This window comes from Monomorium pharaonis, chromosome 3 (assembly GCF_013373865.1).
Source record: "Monomorium pharaonis isolate MP-MQ-018 chromosome 3, ASM1337386v2, whole genome shotgun sequence".
Lineage (NCBI taxonomy): Eukaryota > Metazoa > Arthropoda > Insecta > Hymenoptera > Formicidae > Monomorium > Monomorium pharaonis.
The window spans coordinates 19668392-19691417 of NC_050469.1; the positions used below are offsets into that span (position 1 = coordinate 19668392).

A 23026-nucleotide genomic window follows, 5' to 3' on the forward strand; every position below is an offset into this window, starting at 1 on the left:
CCGGAGAGCATCCTTTATCTTTCACGTGTACCCGGTTGCCTCTTCCTCTAGGCTGGTGAACGGCTTTTAAGAGTATCCCATGCGGATTTCACGCTCTTCGTATGCTACTCGGCGATCAGTGCCGATTTACGATCGTTATAATTGGTTTGATAGTTTTTTAGGGCAAAATAATTTCGACGCGTTTTCTGTATATACATTGGTTTGGAGAAAGCATTGTTCAAAGTGTTTACACTTTGTTGTTGAACACTTTATCAACTGCACATAGATAAATTTATGTATAATCATTTATGAAAATTTTAAATGAAAATCACAAAAAATATAGTTAATTTAATATATAACTATACATGTGTATAGAAGCAACAGTTTTGCTAAAGTATAAAAAAACTAGACAAGGTTTATAAACGATATGAAAATTTTTGTCGAATTCAAAATAGTTACGTAGGATGCATGATGAATTGCAGCATTCTAGCAACTAGCTTAAATGTTCTATATAATTATTTTGAAAATTTTTTAAAAGTATTTTTAAATTTGTATGTAATTATATTTTTGAATATTTTAGAAAAACGCGTACACTTATTAATCCTTGTAGATATTTTTTTTCGGGGAGATTTAATGATTGTACTTGTAGATAGAATGTTTCGTGTTCATAATGTTTTTATCGAAACTTCTTTGTCATGGAAATAAAATATTGTTTATTTCGATCATAATGCAAATGCATGTAGTTCGTTCAAATAGCTCTGACTTTCGCTTAACAAAAAAAAAAAAACTGAGAGGCTGATGTTTACTCTTTCAATTGTGAAATTTCAAGTAGAAAGTAATGCGACTAGTTATTATAATAATTGTGAGCTGCGTTCATAATACATTGTTAATCATTGTGTTCTACGGAGAGACGAATTTCTGTGAAGATTGCCATGTAGGCCATGAATAACGTTTTTAACTCACGTGTAGAGACACCATTGAAAGTAAAGGCGGCTTCACACGGTTTTATAAGAGTACTCATAAGCATTTTGTAGCTGATTTTATGCGATATCAAAAACTATTTTCCGCATAAATTTCTGTGAAATTGACATGTGTTCTCCTTACTCAGGATACTTTTAGATGTTAGAAAATTATTCAATATTTTTTCGTGCTTTTTTAAACTAATTACAGGTTAAAATATAAATAAAACACATAACGAATATAAATTTAAAAAACGATTGATAATTATAAGATATATCTGTGAAAAAAATAGGAAAGCGTATATATAAACATGTAACACTTCTTCTAGAATAATATACTAATGTATACATAAGTAACTGTCGATTTTCAAGAAATTGTATATCGGGAACAATCTGTAAGTGTTTTGCACGATTCGGATTCGCTTCGAGACAGTGTGCCTGCGCCGCTTTAAATAATAAAGCGGCGCCGGACGTAATAGCAAGCCGTAACGTAATAAATAATACGGCGCGGCAAAGATGCGGATTATCAGGTGTAAAGCGAGCGATAGAAGGTGCATGAATAATTAGTGCGCGAGCGTGAGCGAACCAAGTTCTTTGCTACCGTTACAAATCTTGCAAAATAGATGTGATATTGAAGCGATAGAGATCTCGCTTTCTTAACATCTGTGCACACACATTTGAAAGGTTGAAAATCATTAACAATTTCTTTGTCTTGAACTTGTTATTGATTCTTTTAAAATATAAATTTAAGTATTGCTGAAACAAATTATTACGTTGTCTAAATTTTAAACTTGATTATATTTCTTCAGTTAAAAAAGAATATATATATATATATATATATATATATATATATATTTAACTTAAATACATAATAACTTAAAATGGAGATATTTTATCAAGTTGAACAGTATGTTCAAAGTATCCTATTCTAGAATTCAAATTAAAAAATGTAAAATTATGAGAAATGTTCAAGTACTAACGATAAACAGACATCTTCCTGCGTCCTGTGAGGGCTGTGAGCGAAATGCATAAGCATCTTTAACTCTCTTTGAATCTTATGCGCGTTCACTCTCTCACACCTTGACCTTCCTCAACCGGGAAGTCAACAGCACCCTCCGGGAATATGTACGAGCACGTAAAAGCTCATGTATAAACGTGTCTATTATGGCGCGCCGGCCGAGTGTAATTCCAAAGTAGTCCATTTTCAGGCGACGAGAACTAGTGCCCATTATCGCACGTTTGTGTAATTAAATTGATAATTAGTTTCTTCCAATTAACATTTCTAACGGTCCCAAATCTTGTCATCATTACATTAAAAAAGAGATAAAATACTTCTCGAAGCACTTTTAGTAATGTTACTTTTCACGATTATTTCTTTATTTGCATGTTATTTATTATTTGTTATTTAAACAAGATAATTTATGATATTTTTTTAGAATGTGCACTTGGTTATAATTTGCATAAATTTTCCATTCTTATTTCTTTAATATATTATATTTTTTTATTTATTTGATATATGTATATTTATTTTAATTTTACTTTTTGCAAGCGCATAATTCTATATCTTATTTCTACATAGAACGAGAGAAAGAGAGAGTGAGTTTTTTAATATCCAACCTTGTGCGTCTTGTTTCAATTTTATTGTGAAATATATTACCGGACGAGAGCTGATTTGCCGAGAGCACCTCCTCTTCTCCCGGTTGAAGACGTATTTCCATTTTTTTCAGACGAGAGTGTAGATCTCTTGTGTGTAGAAAGAGAAAAAGTGTACTGGATATCGCTACCAAAGCAATCAACTCGATCGTCCTGTAAGTAATAAAATTTTAATTAATTAATAACATTATATTATTTAATTGCATTAGATTAATATTATGTAATTATTTGTTTGTTTAGTATTATTTGTAATGTTTCTCCTCAGTTTGCGGGATGCTGTTTCTATATGTTATATGCGATGAACGGTAATATCTATCTCGTCGATTCGTAAACATCGAAGAGTTTAATTTGTAACTGTCATGGCGGAGCGAAATTGCGAGAAGCCCTTTCGCAAGTTAAATATTACGAGCCGATCGTCATCTAGGTTGGTAGTGAAGGAATCAGAGCACGGCGAAGCCATCCATCTCGTAATTGGTCGTCCCGTCTAGGAGATGATGTTTCTCCGTATGACCTGGTTCTCGGAGAATACCCGTCGACCATGAAGCTTGACGGTCGCTTCAATTTCGCGGGGTTCGACGCAACAGGTGTGTCTTTCGCGCATATCATGCACATTCGATTAAATTGAAACGCGATTAAATTCGAAAAGCCCGAAGCGATGATGTGTTAAATTGTGTAAGAATGTAAGAAAAAGTCTCGGGAAAACTTTTACTTTTCACAGACCTGGCAATAATCCGTCCATAAGAGAGCTTTTTAAGAACATCAATCTTCGAGAAATGTGAGAGCCTCTTATGATATCTTTTTTAAAAATCTTGTGGCATAAAAGCGTTACTAATTAATATCAAAAGACGTAAAAGACTGTGAAGAAAGGTACTGTAACACGTTATTAGCTTAAGGCCTTTCTCAATGCATTATTGCCCTCGAGCCCTTCCATTTAACAAGCTGTGTAATACACGCGGGCAATAGCAAAGGCATTGCGAATCGCACCGTGATAGCAGTCGTTATTCGTACGGTATATCATAAATAATGCAGTAAACGTTGCATTAACGCGATACAGGCGGCGCACGCGAGACCATTGTAATCGATTCCTTCCACGATTACAAGTTTCAAGATTGCGCGATGCAATGCATAGTAAATCGCGAGGCGCCTTTATTATCAAGCCTCACTAGTAATCTTCGACCCAGGAAAGGAGGCAGGGACGAGAAGAAATAATTGATTTTCCTCGCGTCGTTCGTCAACGATTAACGTGAAAGAATCACAATCGGGAGCCACGATTAAAGAGCCATATACCGAAATGAAATCCGTGCTAATGATCCCGACATTTCTTTCCATTATAATCTGTGAACGGGTCGCTATGTAATCTTTGATCTTCGAGCGTAGTATTCCGCCCGATCTCTCACGTGACCGCGTTAAGAGTGCCAATGCAATCGTCCTACATACAACTTCGACTTTAAATGCACGTCGCTGGATTCTGCAATTTGATAGAGATGCGCAGCAATTATGTATATCACAGCTGCAATTGTACTAATGCATGGAACATAATTGAATATTAAAAAGTTCTATTATTTTTATTTTATAGTGACGCACACATAAGACGTTACATCAATGTTTTCGTTTGTAAGTAAAATTCGAAAATTATGAAAATAATTTAAATAATGAAATTTTTTAATGATTATTAAGATTAAATGATAAGATTAAAATAAGGTTAATATAATCAAAAAGTAGAGAATGAGAGAGAGAGAGAGAGAGAGAAAATGCGAGTTTTTAACATTATTATTTTAAATAAATATTGTATATTTTGTGTGAAATAATTAGATAGAATTGCACATTAATTTAATTGTACATTCTTCGAGATTGCATTTGAGATTACATTTCTAGTGTTAAAATCCTATTTTCATATTTCCCATTATAATTCAATTCTACAAATAAATTGTAGCTTGATAGGTGATTGTATTGTCATTGAACAGTTAATTTTGTTATTAACGTGAGAATCAAATTCTTCAGAAAATACGAATTTTTGACTGAAAGAAATTGACACTAGAATATAATCTTAGTTGCTAGAGAAAGTTTATTATAACTCGTATATATAAAAATCTCTTCTGAGACAAGAAATAAATTTCGTAATTTATACTTATTTATGATAATTATGCGTTTTGATAACTTTTTAATATTGTTCACACATTCGTCAATGTCTTCAATAATTTCTTAGATAGAGATTTTATTCATGATTTAACTATCATTATGTCTTATTTGTGTCTTACTTATGCTATTATTATGTCTTACTTTGCTTCTGTCCTTGCGCGATCCTTTCATGTCATTCAGGCACATTTTCTTTCTCTCTCTCTCTCTCTCTCTCTCTCTCTCTCTCTCTCTCTCTCTCTCTCTCTCTCTCTCTCTTTCTCTCTTTCTCTATGAAAATTAAAATACAATTTGCAAACGTTAGAGAAGGCTGCTAATTTCTGATTTAAACGCTTAACGGAAAACCTAGTTCGAATAAATGAGTGCCGTTTCTTTCCAATGATATATGCACATTATATGCCAATCATATACTTGCGGTTAAGTCATGTTTATAAATTTGCAAAATTTACTTATTTTCTCCGTGTGTATATTATAGACGCATATACGATATTTGAATACTAGTTTTCGAGAGGTTCAAACATTTTAATTAAAACCAGAAGAAAAATTTATAGTTTTACCAACGTCTCATTAAGAAATTTCAGAATTAATCGTGTGAAATGCGGAGTACTTCGTGGGAAAAAGTCCGAAATTCTTCTAAAACAAATACAAATATGTAGAGATTTTATCAGCTGCATTAAAATGCAATGTTAAATTCTTACGGTCTGACAAAGTTAAGTCATAATTTGGAAAATCAGATATTCAAAAGTTGAGCTTCTGTAGCACTTTATAAACTTTTTGTTGTGTTTCTCTTGAAAAATGAAATGGGATATTATTCATATACAAGTATCAAATTTTTTCACGGGTGAGTTACGAGAATGTCTATAATTCGTCAAATTATCTATAATTTGATTCGAGCAATTTGCACGTATGCGCAAATCACTATCCTTCACCGTAATCCGTCGCGCCGATGCTGCTAGTTTCCTCGAGGATATACAAGGACGTTCTCCGGTATTCCATCGCGGCTCTTCCGGGCTTATCGGCGAAACGTAAGCAGATCTACTCGAGGGAAAAGCGAGAAACGAACGGTATCGTTCTGGCGGACGCAGTGTCAACGACACGCGGAGAGAAGGGAACCGTAAGCTGTTAGGAGCGCGTTTATATATACCGTAACAGAGTACATACAGAGGCACCGTGTACATACGCTTCGAGTACATAATGGTGAACGCGTATCTGGAAATCTGATTGTCCCGCACGATGAGAACATTGCGTGTAGGTATTCGATTCGCGAAATGTGCCATCGAGAACCGATGGCAAGAATGTGCGAACGTTAGAAATTTCTATTCCAATGCGCGAGTACGTGCCGTTAACTAAAGAGGTCTACGGGTCAAATCGTCTGTCACTATTGTAGCCTAATTTATAAAATCGCAGATCAGAAGATGATAAACAAGGTGATAAACTGTCACGATCATCTTCTCATTTCAAGAAAGGGTACAGTAAATAAAGTTTGAAAAAAAAATGAAACAACTTTTACTTAGATCTTGACTTAAAAGTACATTGAAATTTTACTATACCGTATATTCGCATTGTCTTAAATTATTATAAATATAATTGCGGGAAACAATTGTTACTTTTTAGAATTATTGTTCTAACATCTATGAGAAACAGGAAAGAGGAAATAAAACGTCTCTAAAGCACGTACTCGGCGCATTCAGACACGTGCAAATTTCTTTCGATTGTGATGTTAATTTCATTAAAAAATTTCTCAAATACATATTTATCTCAGATTCGATCTTACGTATACCGATACGCCATAGAAAATGTTAACGATTTGTGGGGGAGGGATGATTCTGTGTTTTTGTTTTAATCTTTCGTAATGTATCGTGGTAACATTGGCAGACGCAACAAAGCCGCGAGGCAGCACGGAGATTCGTGTTGAAATTGCAATGCAACTTTTGATCGCGGTCGATGCACCTCCGACAATGCTGCTCGTTGCAATACAACGATCACAATTGACTTTAACGAGCGCGCGTATATGATAAATTATTACAGCCGCCACGGCCGAAGCCGTATTCCAATAAAGCACTCCGCGAAATGTACTTCATAGGTACTTGGTGTACTTCTACGGTATGTTTATTCAATCTGTAACAGATTACTTTATACATTTATAAAACTTTATTATTAATTCTTTTTTTCTCCGTCATCGTACTTAATGACTCGGAAACAGTTAACATACGCACGGAGTGTACGATCGATGGCTAGTTCCATTTACATCTACGTTTTCAATTAAATTTTTAATTTACGGGATGCGTTATCTCAATCCAGTTGGACGAGTTCTCCGGTGCTTTTGTTGGTAAATATATAGGTACCGGATGTTTCGATCAACCGTGATATCTTTCAAACGCAGATTCTCCCCGCGGTGAACTGAAAAACGTGCATCTGCACATATATGTATATTCAACGTTAACAGGTAAGAAATTATACGCGTACGCACGTCCGACCCATGTTAATTCGCAGTATTTTTACGTACTTAAGCAGACATGCCCTCTGACATTATGCATACTTTATTAAATCAGATTTTATGCTTGACATACAGCCGGGCTATCCGTTGATACGGGAGAGGTTGTTTCTCCATAATGGAAATACTCTCGAATGGTGGGCAATCTTCCATACGGCCACTTAACGCGCATTATCGTAGTCACTCTTAATTGCGTTGTACCCGCTCAAGTGCAGCGTACGCTGCGCTTGATATCGTCTCGTAGAGAGAAGTCGGAAGTGCGAGTAGACGGGATTCCGCGTGGCAAGCCGAGTGGCCGATAATGATAGCTGTGATACGCGAGGCCGTCCATGGCTACATTTTCTTACTCCGTTTTACGGCAGTGACACCTCCCCGCAATTCCGCAATTCCGCAATTCCGCAATTCCGCTCGTCAATACCCTGCTCATCGTCGATCGTTGCTTGCCTCATTTACGCAACAGGCTATATAACTTTTATTTATAGGCAGTGGAGATTCATTATCGCGAATGCGCGCGGTTTTCTCGCTCGGGCAGCAAAATTCATCACGCGGGACGAGCCGCAGAAACACGAGACAAATGGACCTGCATTCTTGCAAACGTCACGATGGTTCATCACTCACGTAGCAGAATTCGTAATTATCAACTGTATTAACATGAAATAAATGAGGGACGCGGGACGACGATAATTTTCAGTGTAGATTGCACAATTTATAATTCACGGACGACTTTTTGGATTATTTAAAAAAGGTCCCCGGTGTGTCATCGATTAAACGAAAAATGTAAAAATTAGAAAATAAAACATTTTCCTATGTTTGTTAGAAAATTCGGTATATTTCTTTGGTATGTTTTGTTAATAATGTCATGTTATAAATTCCTCGCTAAAAAATCAACAAACTAACAGTAATTAGTGATATAGTCTTTGATAAAAATAGATACAATTCTAAATAATATTATAAATTAGCTATATAGTATCTCCTATATAGATAAGGGTGCTGGTTTCTCAATTAATTTCAAACTATGTATCCATTTACGTATGCGTTAATTTCCAATTTATGTATCTAATCTAATTATAAATCTAACAGACGTTTAATTTAATCCTTAATTATGGAATTACTGATGTGATACTGAAACGTGGAGAGAACGAAGCGTTGCCTTTAAAATCGATAAAGTCCCATTTACCGCATTCTGCAAAATACACGTTCCACAATGTAGACCACCAGCTTCGTTTGTGACTTATGACTTTACGCGCGCTTGGGGGGGTCAATCGCAGGAAGAAATCGCAGGCCGACAAACCACGCATTTGCATAGGACATGGAGCACCCGGGAATCGACGACCACTCACGATTCTCTCGCGCGGCTCTGCTGTGATGAATCGATTTGTCACGTACCTAGCTCGTCGCGAGAGTCTGTCTTCTGTCTCCCTGCTCGCGAGACCTTTGGACGCTTGGACTCGCTACCTCGACCCTGATCCCGGCGACGCGACGTTTGGCGGTATTACTTTTTCACCGTTAACTTTATACTTATTCGAAAAGTAATGACATATTCATGAGGCAAAACAGGAAATCTTCGGTAGAGCGACTCGCCATCTTCGTGACCGTCCATCGTGGCGTGTTCGCATACGATAAAAGGCAAACTGAATGTCGAAATAAAGTATTCCTTACTGTTTCCAACTTTCTCACATTTTCTATGACACGTAGGGCGAGTTATCTATGATATAGTTCGTTACTGGTGATATAATGGGAAAATTTCTCGATTCGTCGATTCAAAGTACTTTTTCCTCACAACGGTACTGATCTTTTGATACTTTTCTAAGAGAAACGCAGCTAAAGTTCTCTTACATTCTAATTATTTTATAGGAGAACGTTTGCAAATTTCTGCCTTGTATATTATAATACCTAAAGACAATAGTAGTAATTAAAAGGCTTATGCTAAGATTACATTACAGTACAAAAGAAGATAAAAATGTGAAATATTCATTATAGATGTGCGACAGATTTGTAAAATTATAGCCATTTACTTTCTACCTGGTGTTTATTGTATCTTTTAAAATGTATACGAAATTCAGCGATACGTGCATAAATTATACAGTCATCGCATACTCGGAATTCGCAAGTCTCTCCTGAAAGAAATCAGAGTCACACAATCTGCTGTCTAAAATTTATATCCCTGTCATATTTCTACTTTCGTTTCTACCTTATTATATTTGCTAACGGGGCCAGTGTCCTATCTCTTGAGAGAAAAATTGTGCGAAACGATTTACATTTACAAAATAAACACTATACTATACCTTTGTCAAATGTTGTCTAATTTTGAAGTAAGCTAAGTAATTAACTGCCCCTCAAAGTAATTAGTATAGAAACTCGTGCTTTTTCTGAATGGATTAAAAAATAAAGACGGAAATAATATTTGTAATGCTATCCTATCTACTGGGGTTAGTTTTGTGCGCAGTAGAGGTATCAGAATTTAAAAAAATCGAGTTTTACAAAGAGGAAAAAGAAAATGATGAAAAAGCCTGATCCGGTGGGAAGGTGGGTGATCGCCGGGTAAGATTGAGTCACCAGCGTGTGCTTAACGGTTAAATACCCCGGCTCGTTACAGAGGATACCCCGGCCGCGGTCGGCGAGGTACGGTATCCCTTGGTGCACTCTCATGCTCTACGCGCAGATAAATATTGATGACATCGTAGAAGATGATAATCGCTTGCCTGCGCGTAATTAGGCGCGGCGCCGCGGTTAATCGCGTCCCGAGAGACCGAGATAGCCTCCTTACCTCTTGGGAACGGGCACTCTCCTTTGCCGCCACATGTTCTCCTTTAGCATCCTGCCGCTCCTTTCGAAATCCGGCCTTTTCTAGACGAGACGTTGCTGGATCGCCGATATCCCACGGAGATTGCGGTGGTCACGTGCGATCCATCGGAGGATGACGATCCGTCGTCATCGGGCACTCGAGTCTTCTCGCTGGCGAGAACGTCTCTGACAAACGGTCACTCATAAAGTCCATTCACTGAATCACTGCTGAATGGCTGACGACGGTTGAACAAAAAAAAAAGAAAAAAAAAGCGTTCGTGTCGTCGACAGCTGCGGACGTCAGCCGTTGGATTCCCGCTAGCGAACGATTTTCCCGTCGATCAACACCCGCTACCAGGTCAACATCCTCGATCGGGCGGGCGGGCGCGCGCGCCGCTCACATGGACTTTACGACATCGTCACCCATGCAATATCCTTCGAATCGACGCCGGCGCCCGGTCGGAAGTTCATACGGGTTCCGGGTGTCGAAACGTGCACGCGGCCACCGTCCCCCTTGATCTTTTCAGTCATCGGTCTTTCGGCGAATGTGGTGAGAAGAGACGCGGAGAGAGAGAGAGAGATCTGAACCGACCTGTCCGCTGGTCGACACGCGACTGCCGCTTTTCTTCGCCGTTTCGGAGCCTCGTCAGCCTCGATGCCGCGTGAACGCGAAACACGGAGACGACACGCGATACGCTCTATTCCGCGTCCGCGCTCCGTTACTCGGTGGCACGTAATGCTGCGCGATTCTACTCCACATTCGCCGTGCAGCCGACCCACCGGGCCCCACCGGGCTCCCTGTTCCGGGGCCTGCAGTCGCACGGTGAAGGGAAGAGGCCTTCGTTTTCGGCTTTAAATCAAGGTGATCGGACTTTTAACCCTGATCCGCGCAGGTGTTCTCTTTTCGAAACGCGACCGCGTACTCCCATCTATAAAAGATGTCCTTTTTCAGGTTTTTAACATATTAGAAATTTATAACAATTGCAAAATTGCTTCTTTTACGTTCGAGAATTCTTATAAAAATTCCTCAATACGATTGATTCCTTCCTTTAATTTCCATCGGATGTAAATATACAAATCGTATAAAACAATTTTATAACAGTTGTGAAACTTTTTTTTGTTAAATGCAACCATATTGCGTCCTATCCGGTTTGTAATCAAAACTCGCGTTCTATGGCAGGCTATGCATATATAAATACATCTACTTTTCTATAAGAGAATGCAGAAGATATGATAAAGACATTATGTTCTAGAAAACAGCTTTTACCTTAAATTTCAAGTCAAAGTTGAATCTCTTTAAGAGCTAGTAATGCACTATCGTTGTGTTATTTTTTGTATTTTTTTGCTATGATTTAAAACAAATTTATACTTCATAAAAAAATATGAAACAATTTGTCTTACGAAATTCTTTCAAGTATAATAAACTTTTTAAATTTGTGTAATTTTGTGCGCAATAGAACAATTCTTAAATAAATTAAAGTTATGCAAAAATAAATATATATTTTTTACGAAAAGAGTTTTTTTGCATATTTACACAGTCACTAGTTATATAAAACACGGTAAAAATAATAATATATTCTAAAAAATAACTTTAAGTTTTAAGTAGAATACGGTAAATTCATTTTGAATTAATTCTGAATATTACATAATCGTTTACAACTTGCGTGATATTTTGAAAAACGTTAAAATTAATAATAAAATTACTAAACATACTTTTCTTGTACAAAAATCTATCAATAAACATAAACCACTAACTAATTAATGTCTATTATCTGTCTATTAATTTGCTACGTACAAAAATACAATGTAATGTAAAAATAATTTTGAGGTAGTGAATATTCCAAACAGGAAGAAATTTAAGTTGCAGCGGCATGGGTTTATGTTGCGGCCAAATTTATCATCACAGTTTTAAACGCGTCAATAAAATGAGTTTCCTATCCATCGGTACACATATATCACGCACATTAGCTACATTTAATAAGACACGCACTCTTCCGAGCGGTGATTTAGTGCTCGCTGCCGCATTTATTAGCCGTTGCGATAGAAATTCTTATGAAAGTAACACAGACTGCGATGCATTTTACTAAAGGCAATAATTTAATCGGGAATCTCATAAGATGGTAATGTATACATCGAATCGATTATCGATTAGTATATAAATCTAACAGAGAAGAAGAGAGAAACGAGACTTTTATTTAGAAAATTATAAATGCAGATGAATCTCTTCCGGTGAATTAAATCTGAGCCGAGAAATTTTTCTGTAATTAAAAAGTATATATTATGCTAATAAAAAGTAAAATGTTAAGAACGTAAAGAAATCTTTAAAAGTTATAAAATAGTTCTTAAAAGTAGAAATTATATAAATAGAACTCCTGTGTAATTCAAACTTTGCGTTTTTGCAAAAGCTACGAATAAATGAATATGCAGAATATGGGAGATGTAATTTGTTTCGTAATATTTACACTTGAAACCTTAAGAGTTTATAGCAAGAAAATGTATGTTGTCGCGCGCACACGCAGTCCATTTTCCTCTTCTTTCTTTTGCGATATCCTCGACGATAAGCATGTTGCGTGTAAATATGATAAATGTATAATATTTTACAAAATACTTAGTAAATGTTTAAAAAAGATATATGTATATATATATAAGACAGAAAGCAATTAAATAATTAATTTAAAATTAAGAAAAGTTATAACAATTAATACAAGTATTATCATTTTATTTAAGAGTAATTTCAACTACTCCTTGATCAACTAATATAATTACTCATTTATTTATGTATTTTGCATACTACACATTTAGTACTTTGCCGAGGTATATAGATGTAAAATTGATTAAAGAGATGTGTCTACAGGAAATTGTCATATTTCGTTCAAAGTAAAAATAAAAGCAGTATTTAGTATGTTATATCTATTTTAAATAAAAAAAAAAGAACTAATTTTAGTTATAATATTCTTTTGACAAAGAAAAATTTTATAAAGATTCTCTGAAATTAATTTTAGCAATAAAAACATGAAAGTTTACGTTCTAAAACTTACATAAAAAATCACATGCTCATACTTTACATATCCAATAACTCCAGCTCTATTTCCCAGTCTCAATATATCACAATGGCAGGAAGATAGTTGAAACACTTAGAAACTGCATAAAATTTCGTATTTGAGCGATTAGTATGATCGCATCAATATCGAATGAGATTGCAATCAAAGAAATCCTCGAAACAATGGCATGTTGTTCCTTTATATCGCCGCGCACCTAGGCAACAATGCAAGGCCGGCATTCGCATGTATGATATTATTACTTTGGTTCAATTGTACGCCGTTGCGTACAATTCAATTAGGTATTATGACTTGGCGCTTCATGCATAATTATTCTATTGATAATTATTCGCCGGGAAGTGTTGTACGCAACCTTACAAACTTCAGATTTTGAGATAAAAAAATCATGAAAGAGAAAATTAACTCGTCACACCTTTGTATGTTTGACTTGTACTTTTCAAATCTTGAGTTTCTTTTTATTTGAAGATATCACTATGTTGAATTATATGTTGTTGCCAAATTATTTATACAGAAGCAAACAGAATTGTTATTCAAAAATGTTATTTAATATCAGATCGAAAAGATTTGTGTTACGAATTTAATTATTATATCCTGAAACCACGTATCCTGTCACGGAACGGCTGAGGTTAAAGCTACTAATTATTTGACATAATTGTACCGAAATAATTATCCCGGGAAAAATTCTTCCTATCCTCTTCATCAACATTATTCTGTTAATATTAACAGAAAAAAATTGTCGGAAATCTTTATACATTTTATCTAATTTATTCAATTTAAAGTAAGATTTAACATAAATTTGCATGTGGTTAATTAACACCTGGCGCAATTTGCATGAGGATACGCTGACACCTTTAAGTTTCGTGATCCGTGAAATATTAATTTCGAGAATTAAAGATTGTGTTTTTCCTTACAGGAATAAATTAAAAATAATATATCCTGTCGCGATTCCATACTAGATAATCGATGTCTCAAACTATGATTAACTAGGACGTTGAGAATTTTTTCTTCCTTACATCCATTGTAATTTATAATAATTTTATCATTATACGGTTTAATAGAATATTTAGAATAATATTCATAAACGCCATATGAATCGTTTTTTGATATAAACTTGGCAGATTCAACGCTAAATACACTTATTTTAAAAATATTTTAAAATGTTCGAAAGTAAAAATGCTATTAAAAACAAATGTTGATACTTAGTTGTATATTGGCATATTAGCGCCACTACATAACCACGAATTACTAAACAAATAATTCCACAAGTGATCAGTGGAATTCTTTACCTACACTGATAAAATAATATTGTTGATTTGACAAAATTTTTCCACTAAATTAAAATTTCATCAGTTCGTCAGTTCAAGAATTTATGTATTTAACTTAAATGCACAAATTTCAATTCAAGTATTTCTATAGTTAATTGAAATATATAAATATTTGAATAGACAAAATTTAATTTAGTTGGAAAATTTAGTCAAATTAACATTTTTTTCTCAGTATAATAACGGAGATATAGCGAGTGACCACATAATACCACTTTTTCCCTTAAATATAATTTTTAATATTTTAAAAGCTTGTACCTCAAAAGTTACGATTCGTGCGTCTAAACACAAAAATATTTGTCTGTGACTGGAATGCTGGCAGCGCAATTCTTGGCGCAAAAGCGAGTTCAAGGCCGAATTGGAATCTTGCGGAAACGAGCTGGCACTCTTGCTCTAGAAAAGGCAGAAGAAGATAGGTAAAAGAAAAAAAAAGCGTAACGCGTGATCGCTCGGAGATCGGAGAGCCAGCGCGGTTACACTCTTGCGGATTAACGTGTGCGGCGGGATATCGGCGCAACCTTCGACACTGTCAGTGCGTACACGTGTGCAACAAACTTAATTAACTGAACGCACGTGAGCCGTATCGGCCGGCTGGTTTTTTGTGAATGGAACCGTGAGAGAAGTACGGCCGCGCTCTTATACCCGCGTAATAACCATGATCCGACGAATCCACAGTGGTTCTCATAGCGGAAGGTACAAGCCGGTTTCCGGAAGTACGACGACCTCCTGGCGGCTGGCTGCGCCACGAGAGGCAAAGGGTCTTCGTTTCTGATCACGAACATCAGAAATTAGCGGCGCGCAAATTTATCTCGCGCGAGAACTCGCGCGTTGTGGGAACTCGCGATGTGTGGGAGATCGAACCGGTCGCGCCGATCGAACTGACGTGCGACGCGACGGTCGAGCTCTCGATGCGCTATCGTCCGCGCGAAATACCGGATCAGCCAGTTCATCACAGCAGCAGGTATTTGGTCACACAGAATGGCCTCTTTTATCAAGCGCCATCGAATCGTACATGATATATTATCAAGAATGCTTCCCCTTCTCCCTTTAAAAACTGAATCTCTCACGTGATACGTGGTAATTTGTGCACGGGAGCTTCATTCGTCTTAAGAGGAATGTCGTTATACGCGCGTGTAAGTATAGGGAAATGCGCGCGCATATGGAGTTAGATAAATATATTATCTAACGTATCCCGTGGAGGAAATATTGGTTGTGCGTCTTAAATGTGCACGCAACAGCACCTTTCGATATTTCATAATCCTTTACGGTTTCGTGATTTTAAATATATGTATCTGTGTTTGCAAACATTTTCTTAAAAGAAGAACAAACAAAGAATACATAAATTACATAATAACCAAAATATATTTTTAACTCTTTAAAATGATGTATTGAATCCTTTGTCAGTTGCGGTTTAGCGATCAGTCATGCTTCATTGAATCTTCGATTAAGATCGTATATCTGCGTCTGTATCATCATATTATAGTGCTACCGGAAATGCTCCTCGAATACCCGATATTATTATTTGCATTATTTGAACTAATTATATTACAAAATGTATTTATAATATATTAAATACAGTAGTGTTAAAGATAAGGAGATAAAAAGATTTACATAAAAATAATAAATAAAACGGTCTTTAAATTATAATCCATCAAACTTAATTAATTAATGCCCAACCTGACCTTTATATTCCCACATTAAATTGTTTGTCTGAATACTCCGTCTCAAAAAACAGGAATAACGTCTTTTGTCGCCTCACAATCAAACTCGAATGACGTAATTAATGCTTTTGATTTACGATTTTCTGACAAAAAGTATTCCCGGATGTTGATGATTTCTTAAAGAAATGGCAGACATAAAAAGAATTATAATAAAAAAAAAATGTTCGACGGCGGCGTTTAGGCCAATCGTAGAATCGTAGAGCTTTACGAGTTGTACGAGCAAACCTCGATGTCGATTAAGGCGTGACGAAGTGATTTAATTCAAGGAGGGTCAAGCGGCTCGTGCCATTTATCCTCTTCGATTCTCGGTAGCAACGAAGACGTCATGGGACTCGGGTGTCGACAAACTCAAAAAGCGAATCGCCGTGGGCGATCCCAGACAAGGACTTTTGACGCGGGATCATCTATCGCAAACGTCCTCTTTTACATACGCATCTAGGAATCTGTACACGCACGAGATTCGACTATAAAGGCTTGCAAGACCTGTTTTCGTGATTACCTCGTCTTGAGGAATCTCGCCACGCGTTGTCCGCCAGGAATAGAAACGCAGGCAGTCTTTGTCTGTCTGCGCCCGAAGACAGGCGGGATCTCTTCAGCAACTTCCGTGGCTTTCTGTGGTTTAACCGATTGATCGGTAAGTGGAACATGTTCTTACGCGAATGTTCCGTAACGACGTGATTCACGTTAACTGAAGCTTCCACGATGCATTGACCGCAAAAACAACAACGGCGACTTTAGCATGGAAAGTTTGAAGTAAAAAACTGAGTGTCCGCAATTTATATATAGAGGTCATCTTAGAATGTACTTTTGTGCTTAAAATAGATTTTAAATCTAATTTCATGTTTAGAATGGACTCTAAATACCAGTTTGTGATCAAAATGAACCTTATAAAGCGCGGATGTAGTCCACTCTCGCTTTAATTCTTTGTACCTTGTAACTTGAATCCTAGATATATAATATTTTCGCGAGACTGTTAGTAACAACGAGAATTGCTCACTGATACCGTTGGAATGCTTCCGGAAATTATTACAAAATATCACAAATTATGTAATTTATGCATCCCGACTTTAAAAGTCGCGTAACCGGTTTCTATAATATCTGACATGAGTTTCGGAGAATAATCTAAGGCGTCGTTTATCAGGATCGTTATAATTATGACCCTATACGCGAGAGTCGTCTATCATAAGGAATGTCGCAAAATAATCCTGAAGCGTGGGATTCTTTGCGTCTACCACAGAACTTTCTTTAGCTATCAGCGCGGAGCCTAATCAACGTCTTAAAGTTTCTCACACGTTATCGTAATTTACTGGATTAAAATAAGGATAATATATTTAATGAGTACCACATACTTTTTAATTATCACGCAACTTCTACTTGTTCTTTAAAAAAGGAAAAGATTTGAAGGTAATAAAATTGTAAGAGCTAAACTTAAAACTTATTTTTTATCTACTCTTTATGCGTAAATTATTAATATACTTTAATATTATTAAATTATTAATATTAGCGATACTTATACATAATTTTCAATAATTTGTATGAGACATTTATAAGTTATTGGCATCATAAACATAACTTAATCTAATCTAAATATTTAATGTATAGAAACAAGAAGATTTTAAATTTGTGAAAGAAAAAAAATTATTAGTTGTTTTTAGGAAACGATGCTGTCCCTCATCATATGTTTGCTGCCTCTAGCGGCGAGTGTGCCTGTGGAAGTTGGGAAAATCGATGAAACAGATACTTCAAAGCAGTTGATTGTGAACATAGATAACGGCATCTTGAAAGACGTTCGACTTGTCGGAAATTCCGATCACAGGGAATTGAACTTATCAGGTCTTCCAGGTCTTCGCATGTTGGAGAAAGATGCCTTCGCTAACGTACTCGATGTAGAGTCGCTTGCACTTGCCAATAATTCGTTGACTTCTCTACCAGAATTCGTTTTCTCCAATCTGACAAAATTGAAAAATTTGTTGTTGTCGGACAATCAAATATCAAATGTCCGGAATCTATTTGTCGGCTTAGAAAATCTGCAACTGTTGGATATTTCTCGCAATCCTATCAGACACTTTGGAAGGGGCCACCTGTTTGGCCTTACCAAATCCGCTAAGATTCTCACTGACGGGAATATTCTTTGGAGCATCAGCACGGGCGTATTTGCTAATTCTTTCCTTAAAGACGCCGAGGAAATAAAGCGATTGGCAGCGATGCACGACCAGAGAAATCCCGCGAAGGAGGAGGAGCAGAGAGTCGACAAGACTGAAGTAGCTAAGGAATCTCAGGATCAAAAGATCAAAACGCTTAGCGAGCACACACGAGTGAAAATTTGCAAGTCTGATGGCATCGTGACATCACTGGAAATTCTTTTGGAAGACGAAGAACTTGTTGAAGGATGCGTCCAAGTACTATTCGACACTACGAAGCAAAGTCTGAATCTCGCCGAGTTGGGTATCAAGGGTTTTCAGGAAGACTGGTATCGGTTGCAATCTCTGCCGGTCGCCTCGTTGGATCTGTCGAACAACGAGATCGTTGAGATCACGAAGGAGATGCTGAACAACCTGCCGTTAAGTCTGACGTATGTAAACTTCCAAGGGAATAAAATACGCAAGATCTGGAGTCAGGTGATCAAAAATGATTACCTAAATGTGCTCAACTTGAGAAATAATCTGATCGAAGAGATTGAGGAGGGCGCGCTCTTAAAAACGAATCTAAGCGCATTGTATCTCGCTGGCAATCAACTAAAGAGTTTAAACTTCGTTTCCAGTCTGCCAGACACCTTGACTGTACTTGTGGCGAGCGGAAATCACATAGTTTCTATCCCCGACGGCGTGTTCTCTAAACTCTACCGTTTGAACTATTTGCATCTTGAAGACAATAAAATCGAAACGTTACAAAACGACGTTTTCCAAGGTTTAACATCCTTGCTGATATTAACGTTGATGGGGAACGGTATAAAGACAATCGAACCTAGCGCCTTCAGAGGCTTGACAACGCTGCAAACGCTTGATCTCCGTCATAATTCTATACGCGATCTGCAATATGGCATTCTCTCCAAGTTGACGGGTCTAAAGCAATTGAATCTCGCCAATAACAAGATCGCCAAGGCCACGTTTGGCGATTTAGCACAGTCTGTGGAGTCCCTGTATCTCGATTATAACGAGATCGACATTCTCGAAGAGGGTAATTTCGTTCAAGCTCCAATATCCACATTATCCTTGACCGGCAACAAAATTTCTAACATAATGCGTGGTGCCTTTAATTTGCCTACTCTGCGAGATCTATATTTGAGTAACAACACTTTGACGACTATCGAGGGTGATAGCTATGAAGGCTTGAGTCGATTAAGACGCCTCTGGCTTTCAGAGAATAAAATATCCGAAATACGTAAGGGCGCTTGCAAAAATCTGGGAAGTTTGTACATTTTGGATGTAAGCAAGAATCCTTTTCAAAAGTTGGAAAATGGAGCTCTTTATGGCCTCAATACCGCCTTTGGGACTAGCTTGTATATCTACGAGAACAATATGAAGGAGATACATGGTGGTGTTTTTGACGATGTTTAAAACTCTTTCAACTTAAGACTTCTATATATATGCATCTTTTCTATTAAATGTTCTTTAAAAAAATGGCATTAATAATTTGGCCATTAATTTACGAACATTTACAGAAAATTTAACTTTGTTAAATTACATGATAAATTAACTAGCAATAGAAACATGAAATACATATTCATGCAGACTTGATAAATATGCATTTGTCATTTTACCTCAATATTAATTATTGTTAATGTTATAAAATTGCTATACAATAGAGAATACGAATTTCTTTACATATTTGTGCAATTTACGAAGAAGTAAAAGTGGATTATCGCGACATATCTTAATACCCTTAAATCAAAAGATTGATGACGTTTTATAAAAGTAAATCTTTCTTTAAAAAATATTGCTTTTGGTTGCTTTCACCCACATTTCTTCTAATATGTAATTATTTTGCTGCATGAACTCTACATTTTTAAGAAAATGAAACCGTGATAAAGTGAAATTGAAAATTATCAATCAAGCGTAATTTACGCCATCATTACAAACGATTGTATGTCATTTCTCTTAATATGTATCAATCGAGCACAGTTTCTTCGTGCGATCGCTCGACGGAACCGTTTATAATCGTGTTAATATTCACCCGAGAAAGGCAAACGTACAGAGCAATTTTCGCAAAAGTGACGGACAATTCGCTTTCACCAAACGTGTCCGTAAATCCGCGCGTAAAATTGCAATAATAATAAAATCGGTCTATAGTACGCGAGATGAAATGTGTAAGTTGCAACCGACTGGCCTTGACTTTCACGTGAGACCTTTCAACTTCCAAGTCGACTGGACTCTTGAGATCCGTTTGAAGGTCGGTACGCTGTTAGATATTCTTTCCATTTTTTTCCCACTTCGATCGACTAACGGTTTATCGCGGTCGAAACGTTGTATAAGCAAATTGAGTAATCAAACGTTGTCTTCTGGGTATTGAGAACCAGAAGATCGTCTATTTAAATTATGCTCGATAAAAGAGCGTTAATATGTTATACGTATACATTGAGAAAAAAGGTTATTTATTTGACTCAATTTTTCAATTTGATTTTTTTAATTAAAATATTTATATATTTCAATTAAATATATAAATGCTTAAGTTAAAAGCACAAGTACTTGAATTAAAGAAATTTTTTAGTCAACTTTTTTTAGTGCATTAATTAGCTCTAAAATAAAAGAAAAGATATTTTGAATTTAAACAGTTGATTACATACGAAATCGATTTAAAGGATCGACTTATGAGCCATACGTTACATATAAAATGATCTCTGTGTGGAGACTGAATTGGGGATTAACCGGTATAATTTTCAACTTGCTTGACGCTTTACTGTAATTTCATTGGAACCGGATAATCTCGTTTCACGCCGCATCGATCGTGACAATTATGTGTGACAAAACAGACGGCGTTTCCACCGCAAACCGGAAGGCGCTAGTCGGTGCACGTAATTACGTAACACGTATTCCTCGGGTTTAATTAACTCACGGATAAACCTTGAGCACGCTCGTAAAGCGCAGCGCTCTTCCCTTCCTTAAGCAGGCAAGTTGTTCTTCGTGGTGCCCGGCGGTACGATCTGACGAGTCGATTTGTTTAATTGGATCTCAAGGAGTTTGGGTTAGATGCTCGAACAGATAGGACTCGCGTCTTTGTAGCATGTCTCAACTGCGATCGCACATTTACGATGATAACCGCGCGCGGCTAATTGGCGCGAGCTTAATGACTCCCTGCAGCCACCTCGGCTTAAAAGCCCGAATCACGGATATAAAAAGCTACGTTCGCGTCCGGTTTCCTGCTCGAATGAACCGCCAGTTACGATTTCATGGCGAGATCTGTCGAAGAAGTGCTGCTTCTCACATACCGGCTGCTTCCCGTTCCGTAGCGAAGGTCCCGAGCAATTTCGTGGCATTGACATTGAATACTTAGTCACTTCCGGTTTTACCAACGGTACTTCGTAGAAATTATCGAACGTATGAGGGCCGGTTTGTATGGGAATCATAATGATAGAATACCCAAGCATTCCAATTTTGCGGCTTACTAAGTTTTGTCAAATATTTCAATTTCACCATTTACGAGTAAATATTTTGAATTGGATAATACGTGAAATATCGTACAAGTAATTTTATCATATATATATATATATTCTTGATTTTAAATTTAAACATATTCACATATTTTATACTAAGATTCTATGAATTCCATTATAAATATTTATGCCAATAATTTATAAAACAGAAATAAGCAATGTAGAAATAAATATAGAATTGTAGAGATGACAATTCTAACATATTATTAATAAATCTATTGTTTACGTAAGGGTACGTAAATTGTTTGCGTGCGTGCATATGTGCGTGCGTGCGTGCCATTGTGATCATTAAGCGTAAAAAAGCTTTAAGATATGTGAAAAAATTAGAAAGCGTTAGACACGTAAGTTTAATAGTGCGAAGCAGGAAATGCAGAAGTAGAAATTTAATAAATGTCGGCCAGTGGATCTTGTGTTAGCTGAAAGAAAAAAGGGTCGTCGGATCTTTTAAGGTATGCTTTAAGTAGGACAAAGGTACCTTGACTCTCTGATGGAGAAAGGTCTCGGTGTCCGAGGTTCGTTGGCCTTCGTAGCCGCTGATGGACAATAGCACGTAACAAGCAGAAAACAGTACTTCCGTTGAATATATTGACTTTGAATTGTTTGTCTTACAATTAGATCAAATACTGAATGAAGCAACATTAGAACACATACATTGGTTTTCATTTTAAAAAATCATCAGATTCTTTTCCATTTTGATAATAAACAAATTACGGAAGACTATTAATTGTTTAATGATTGATATTGAAACTCTCACATTATACGTACATACATCTTAATTCACATCAGAATATATCATTTTTTAATGATTTTTTACTTACTAGATATCACATGCGCGCGCTTTAAGCGCGCTATTTAGCGTTTAATTTTTTACTTTTTAAAAATAAATTGCAATAATAATAGTTAACCATCTAAGTTACGGAGCACGAACTTGACAACCAGGAACCAATCAGCATCACGAAAAAGCCATGACAAAATCAATAACACGCCTTCTTTGGAGGTGGAATATCGGTAATTGATTAGACAACTTAATTATAGTTATCGATATAAGTAAAAGGAATAAACATAAATTTTATAAAAAAAGAATTGGGCCACAAGTAATGACGGTCATAAGCGTCGGCGTACTACATAAATGGCTATAATTATTAAGTGTGTAATTAATGCTTTCTAATCGTCACGCTGTGAAAGGAACGATCGCGCGTTTCGTGAGTATGAGCAATACATAGTATCGTGTTATTAGTTATCTGTAGCATATCCAGATTTTATTATGTA

General features: G+C 36.4%; 2 protein-coding genes across 3 annotated transcripts in view; one reads left to right on the forward strand and one right to left on the reverse strand.

The window, feature by feature from the left end:
* LOC105836847 (heparan sulfate 2-O-sulfotransferase pipe) overlaps positions 1-11517 on the reverse strand; it is a 28361-nt gene extending 16844 nt beyond the window's left edge. The window contains exons 1-2 of the mRNA XM_012681157.3: positions 9989-11517; positions 2596-2744 (exon numbers count right to left, since the gene is read on the reverse strand). Coding sequence (XP_012536611.1) covers positions 2596-2744; positions 9989-10038 — 199 coding nt within the window. The 5' untranslated portion in view covers positions 10039-11517. The remainder of the gene's footprint in view (positions 1-2595; positions 2745-9988) is intronic.
* Positions 11518-16433: 4916 nt separating this feature from the next.
* On the forward strand, positions 16434-19848 carry LOC105836851 (toll-like receptor 6). 2 transcript variants are annotated; one of them, XM_012681168.3, is made up of 2 exons: positions 16434-16741; positions 17763-19848. In XM_012681168.3, exon 2 carries the CDS (start codon positions 17769-17771, stop codon positions 19662-19664), a length of 1896 nt encoding a protein of 631 aa, XP_012536622.2. In that variant the 5' UTR covers positions 16434-16741; positions 17763-17768; the 3' UTR covers positions 19665-19848. The 2 variants fall into 2 exon arrangements, with proteins under 2 accessions (XP_012536622.2, XP_012536621.2); XM_012681167.3 differs by having other exon boundaries at positions 16435-16741; positions 17753-19848.
* The last annotated feature ends 3178 nt before the right edge of the window (positions 19849-23026 follow it).